General features: G+C 39.3%; 1 protein-coding gene across 1 annotated transcript in view; it reads right to left on the bottom strand.

The window, feature by feature from the left end:
* Positions 1-7176, bottom strand: part of LMLN (leishmanolysin like peptidase) — an 87565-nt gene that overhangs the window by 26540 nt on the left and 53849 nt on the right. Inside the window, exon 7 of the mRNA XM_004373715.2 lies at positions 1812-1922. Within this exon, the coding sequence (XP_004373772.1) occupies positions 1812-1922 (111 nt within the window). The remainder of the gene's footprint in view (positions 1-1811; positions 1923-7176) is intronic.

The raw sequence follows: 7176 nt of genomic DNA, 5'->3' as shown, positions 1-7176 counted from the left end.
AAATATGGATCTCTTCCAGTCAGTTGGCCAGGTAGCTGTCTTCCAAATTTCTTGGCATAGATGAGTGAGCACTTCCAGTGCTGTGTCCATTTGTTGAAAACATCTCAATTGATATTTTGTCAATTCCCGGAGCCTTGTTTTTTGCAAGTGCCTTCAGTGCAGTTTGGACTTCTTCCTTCAGTACCATCGGTTCCTGATCATATGTTACCTCCTGAAACGGCTGAACATTGACCATTCTTTTTAGCTTAGTGACTCTGTATATTCCTTCCATCTTCTTTTGATGCTTCCTGTGTTGTTTAATATTTTTCCCATAGAATCAATCCTTCAGTATTGCAACTCAAGGCTTGAATTTTTTCTTCAGTTCTTTCAGCTTGAGAAATGCTGTGTGTTCTTCTTTTTTGGTTTTCTGTCTCCAGCTCTTTGCACATGTCATCATAATACTTTACTTTGTCTTCCTGAGTCACCCTTTGAAATCTTCTGTTCAGCTTTTACTTTCATCATTTTTTCCTTTTGCTTTAGCTACTGAACGTTCAAGAGTAAGTTTCAGAGTCTCTTCTGACATCCGTTTAGCTCTTTTCTTTCTCTCCTGTCTTTTTAATGACCTCTTGCTTTCTTCATGTATGATGTCCTTGATACGATTCCACAACTCGTCTGGTCTTTGGTCATTAGCGTTCAGTGCATCAAATCTATTCTTAAGACGGTCTCTAAATTCAGGTGGCATATACTCAAGGTCATACTTGGGCTCTCGTGGACTTGCTCTAATTTTCTTCAGTTTCAGCTTGAGCTCGCATATGAGTAATTGGTGGTCTGTTCCACAGTCGGCCCCTGGCCTTGTTCTGACTTACAATATTGACTTTTCCATTGTCTCTTTCCACAGATATAGTCGATTTGATTCCTGTGTATTCCATCTGGTGAGGTCCGTGTGTATATTTGCTGTTTATGTTGGTGAAAAAAGGTATTTGCAATGAAGAAGTCGCTAGTCTTGCAAAATTCTATTATGCAATCTCCAGTATTGTTTCTATCTCCAGGGCCATATTTTCCAACTACCAATCCTTCTTCTTTGTTTCCAACTTTTGCGTTCTAATCACCAGTAATTATCAGTGCATCTTGACTGCATGTTCGATCAACTTCAGACTGCAGAAGTTGGTAAAATTCTTCAATTGCTTCATCTTTGGCCTCAGTAATTGGTACGTAAATTTGAATAATAGTCTTATCAACTGGTCTTCTTTGTAGGCGTATGGATATTATCCTATCACTGACAGCAATGTACTTTAGGATAGATCTTGAAATTTACTTTTTTTTAGGATGAATGCAATGCCATTTCTCTTCAAGTTGTCATTCCCGGCATAGTAGACCATGTGATCGGATACTCTACTTTTAAAAAGCTTGCTAGGTGATTCTGGTATGCATCCATATTTGAGAAGCACGATTCAAAAAGTACCTTTATATTTCTCTGATACTGAATCAACAGATGCGTCTGTGCTTATGTGTGCACTCTCTGATGAAAACAGTAAGAATGACAGAGATGCAAACATTTTGCAAAATAAATATATTTATGAATTATAAACTAAATGGAAATGTTCATGACTCACACCTGCATTGTGGATTCCTTTAGTTTGTGATTAAAAACAATACTGCAACTACTTATTATGATATGATTACCAAGCACCTGTAGATGGTTTTCTACACATTGTTTAACTGAACTAGTCAGGCCACATTTTAAAAAACAGTTGACATTTTAGGCTCAGAATAAAGAATAAAATCAGAAATGAATTGTGTCATCAAAGACAATGTAAAGAATGCATTCTTACTTTCGTCTCTGCTGATCAATCCAGAATTTACAGCTCTTCCTGACAAAGTCACAGCCCATTCCTCGGCCCCAGTCTAACTTCTCAGCCATGCTGTAATTAGCTTTATACCAGCTGTGGAAATAATTCAAACAGAGCACTTTTCATTACTGCTATTTTTAAAACAACTCCAGTAAACCAATTACAAGTCTCAATACTGAGCAAACTAGGACCTAAAAAAGACTTTGGTGACCATCAGCACAGGTAAGCATTTCCAAGGCCCATGCTGCACAGGAATCATTATAGCAGGGATTGGGTCACTTTAGTCTCATGATCAGGGTACTCATATTTTGGGGAAAAAATCCACACATTTCAGTCGTAATTTTCAAAGATAATAGACGTCACAGAGTAGAAAGTGGTTTAAGTGTGAGGCAAGGAGAATATGGACTGAAGAAACAGAAAGGGAATGAGAGAAAAAGAGAAGAAAGTAAGCTGAGGAACAAATAGTGGAATTACTGGTAGCTAGCCTTCTCTTAAACTGATTGAGTTGTTCTAGTTTCCTGTTCCTCTAACCTTGAATTTGTGACATTCTATCAAATACAGGCTCTGTTAGTGAATAAACATCATATCATTATGATAAAGAATGGATACAATGCCCAATACTTTGAAAATGTTCTAATTTCAGAAAAAGAAAAACAAACAAACATTGGTTTAATTTACTGACAAATTTAATCAAAGGCAATGAGCCTACTTTTATTACTTTTTTCTTAGTGACAAGATCAGTTTACAAAATAGCTTCTGTATTAGATCTTGCCAGTTTAGCATTATCAAAGCAGTAAATGAAAACATTAGCTCAAAGGCTGGAAGAATGACAAGAATCATTCCCTGTGCTCCAGCCACCTTCCCACAAAATCAAACAAAAGCAGAAACAGGCGATATAGCCTCTTGCAAAACTTCTCTCATTTCAAAGAGCAGAACTCTTTTGCTCAGATAGAAACTGAGGAAACAAATCCAGGTGCTGCAATACCAAAATGTCTGCAAAGTCTGCAGCCGTGATGCAAGTTACATTAATTCGCTAACCTGGCAGCACAGTGGTTGAAACGATCAACTGCTAACCGAAAGGTCTGTGGTTCGAAACCCCCAGTGGCTCTGCGGAAGAAAGATGTGGCAATCTGCTTCCATAGAGCTTTACAACCTTGGAAACCCTCTAGGGTCGCTACGAGTTGGAATTGACTCAATAGCAGTGGGTTTTTTGGTTTGGATATCACAGCAAGGTCCAGAGCTCAATTTAACAGGTTGTCCAGAGAGTAACCAAAACCCACAAAAACCAACTGCCACCGAGTGGATTCTGACCCATAGCGACCCTAAAGGACAAAGCAGAACTGCCCCCACTAGGGTTTCCAAGGCTGTAAATCTTTATGGAAGCAGACTGACACATCTTTCTCCTGCAGAAAGATGGGTTCAAACCACTGACCTTTTGGTTTGCAGCCGAGCACTTAACCACTGCACCACCAGGTCTTCTCTCAAGAGAGTAACAGGTGTCTCTAATTCATACACTAGCAATTATGTTAGCAGTGAAGTCTTTCTTCCTATGGATAAAATGTAATTCAAGTCTCCTGGGAATTACCCTATCTAGTTTTAAGTTCAGGAGGGCAGAGGCAGCATTAGCAGGGTGTTACTCAGTCACCAGCAAGGCACTCCAGCTACATTTCTTGAGACCTTCCTGACACCTGTTCTTTGCAGCTCCTCCTGAACTATCAGTCAACACTTACAGTAGGTATTAAGCACTTGTTACATGTTAAGCACTTTGCTAAATGCTAAGGATACAGCAGTAAATAAACAGACAAAATTCCTGCCCTCACAAAGCTTATAATGTAGTGAGGAAGACAGGTATTAAAACATTACAAGCGTGATGACTGCTACAAAAGAGAAGTATAAGCTGCTGATAGGAGAGTATCAATAGGGAAACTTAAACTAGCCAAGGGAATCAGGAAAGGTTTTGCTGAGGAAGGAACTTTAAGCTAAACCCAGAAGGACGAGCACAAGTTAGCTGAGGGAGCAGTGGAATATTTTTTTCTGACACTAGTGAGTTGTGAAATCAACTGGCTGGGTCTTGATCAGCATTTCTTTGTCTCTCATTTTAAAAACCAATAAAATAGAATAAAAGACTGCATTGTAGGTAGAAAAGGTAAACATTGTTCGTGAGACTTTGGATCAGTTTTATATGAAATAGCTAATACTTAACTGGCACTTAAAATGTGTGAAGCACTGTTCTAAGGGCTTTATAGATATATTAACTCATTTAAAGCTCATAAAACTCTATGAGGTAGGTACTACACTTATCCTTATTTTACGGATGAGGGAACTTAGACCCAAAAAGGTTAAATAAACTACTTATGGTCACAAGCTAGTAAATGAATCTAGAGGATTTGCCTTCAATGTCTGTTCACTTTTATAAAAAATGAGACATAATTCACAGACCATAAAATTAACCCTTTTGAAAACCTGAGCTATAATTCACATAATATAAAATTCAGGACTTCCAGGCAACATGGTGCTATAGTCAGAGGCACCACACCATCCCTCTGCAGCAAAGATCTGAAAAACTAAGTCAAACAGAGTCACACGTCAATCCTGAAACCCTAAGCATCAAATGAAGAGATAAAGAATTCAGCCAAGCACCGACTGGAATAAGAAACTGACCGAGAACAGAAAGCCAGGAGAGATAGATGCAGAGGTCCCCTATCAGCTACCGCAGCATGGATCCGCCATCTTGGATTCCTATCGGAGATCAGCAAACAGGGGGTATGAGAAAGCAGCTTCATGGAGCTTCCAGCAGGAGACAGAACAACTGATAACCAGCGATAAAGGCTTTCCTACCCCCTACCCTTCTTCAGCACCACTCGGCCTCCTCTGCTTCCTACAGCCACAGTCTCTTGGCCGGGAAGCACCAGCTTCACCCCGGTGTCACTTAAATTCCACCCAATGACAGTGGCTGACTCACTGAGTGCCTTTTGTTGGCTGCTGGTGTTGCTTTTTTCCACTTCTTTAGATTTCTTCCTTACCTTTCACCACCTCCTCCTTTCTCTCAAATACCTGGCTCCATGAGCCAGCTTTGCTTCTTCCTGAAAGGCTACAAAACACCACTCGACCGTGAAACTGCTTCCCAGCCCATGCTGCCACGCTGGTGTGATCCCTGGGGATTTTCTGTTTGTTTGTTTGCTCTGATTTGTTCTGTTTTGATTTCTTTGTTTCCTTTTCCTTTTCTTCGCTTGGGAGCCCCTTCTAGCCAGGAAGTACTGCGTGGCTTGGAAGCTACTCCCTTACTCTATGCAGATGCACAGGGACATCCTGGGGGCATTTCTTTTTTTTTTTTGTTTTTGGTTTTTTTCCGTTTCTTTGTTTTGTTTTCTTCTCTCTCTTATACTCTTTTTGTCTTTCTTCATTTCCAGTTTATTGATTTATTCATTTTTCTCTTTTACCCTTTTTCTTTTTTTTCATTTTTGTTTTTCCTCATTTCTCAGTCTCTCATCTCTCCACTCCAATACCAAGATCCCTTAGCACTTTTTTGTTTGGGTGTATGTTTTTGGCTCCTGTTTCTCTCTCCTCTCTCTCACCTTTCCCATACCCACCTTAGCTCCACACATCACAATCTACCCCCTCCTTCCTGCTTACCTGCACCATGTTCTGAACATCACACTCCCAAGCACCACAGGCACAGCCTACTGGAACCTGCCCTGCACTGATTCCTGGTCTGTACTGTCAGCCCTGGTATGTGCCACAAACAACCCATCCCAGCAACTCCCCTTCAGCTGGACCTGCCCTGCTGTACCATACCTGAGTGACTGACCCTGCCCATTGGAGAAGGAGGTGAAAAGTACCATGCCCACAGATGAGCAAACAACGAAGAACGCACAGCCTGCCTGCTCAGACAGAACCAAATAATACAAAAAAGCAGGATGAAACAAAGAAAACTACAATCAGTAAATGAGGAAAATAATCACTGAGTGGCCCGAAGACAGCAGAAAATATCAAAACATTTACAAAAATCAGATGATCTTCCAGTAGAAGAAAAGGCACTAGACCTAACCGATAGGGAATTCAAATCTCTACTATTCAGAATTATTCAAGAGTTTAAGCAAAAAGCAGACAAAAATGAGGAAATAACAGTAATGGAAAAGGCAGACAAATCCATGCAAAATACAGACAAAAAAAATGAAAGAACTCAAAGAAATAATACACGAATAAAATGCTAAAATAAATTCACAACTAGAAATCATACAAAAACAACAATTAGAAATCCAAAAGATAAACAACAAGATTTCAGAAATGGACAGTGTCATAGAAGGGCTGAGGAGCAGGTTTGAAACGATGGAAGACAGGATCAGCGAAAGTGAAGACAAACACTTGGATACAACTCTGTTTGAGGAAAAATCAGAAAAAAGAACAAATAAAAATGAAGAAAACCTGAGAATTACGTGAGATACAATCAAAAGCAAAAATCTGCAAGTGATCAGAATTCCAGAATAAGGGGAGAAAACAGAAAACACAGAGTGGATCATTGAAGAATTGCTGACAGAAAACTTCCCCAGCATCATGAAAGATGAAAAGCTGACCATCCGAGAAGCTCAATGAACCCCATATAGGATAGACCCCAAAAGAAAATCACCAAGGCATATCATAATCACACTTGCTAAAACCAAAGACAAACAAAGAATCCTGAGAGCAGCTCAAGAAAACAAAAAGTCACATACAGAAGAGAAACCATAAGACTAAGATCGGATTATTTGGCAGAAACCATGCAGGCAAGAAGGCAATGGGATGACATATATAAAACCTTGAGAGAAAAAAATTGCCAGCCAAGAATAATATATCCTGCAAAACTCTCATTCAAATATGACGGTGAAATTAGGTCATTTCCAGATGAACAGAAATTAAGGGACTATGTAAAAACCAAACCAAACTTACAAGATTTTTTAAAGGGAGTCCTTCGATGTGAGAACAAAAAACATCAGACCACAGGCTGAATACAGGATACAGGATTGTACTAGCCAGATACCAACCTAGGAAATGAACTCTTAAGGACTATGCAAAACCAAAGGAATTACAACAGGGAACCAGAGAGGTTAATCTGTAGATGACAACAGCATCAGAACAATAAAAAAGGGAATAAACAGTGTAGGTATAGAACCTTCTAATGGAGAGGAAGGCAAGGCGATACCAAGTAATAATAGACTAGTTCAAATCTAGGAAGATAAGGATAAATTTCAAGGTAACCACAAAGACAGTTAACAAACTTACTCATCAAAATAAAGAAGAAAAACATAAAGTCTCAGTAAAAACAAAACCTATAAAAACAAGAGAAATGAAAAAAAAATCACAAACAAAA

Source organism: Trichechus manatus, unplaced genomic scaffold, assembly GCF_000243295.1.
Source record: "Trichechus manatus latirostris isolate Lorelei unplaced genomic scaffold, TriManLat1.0 scaffold00026, whole genome shotgun sequence".
NCBI lineage: Eukaryota > Metazoa > Chordata > Mammalia > Sirenia > Trichechidae > Trichechus > Trichechus manatus.
The sequence above is the reverse complement of the archived record's forward strand: the minus strand, read 5'-3'. Positions and strand labels throughout refer to the sequence as shown.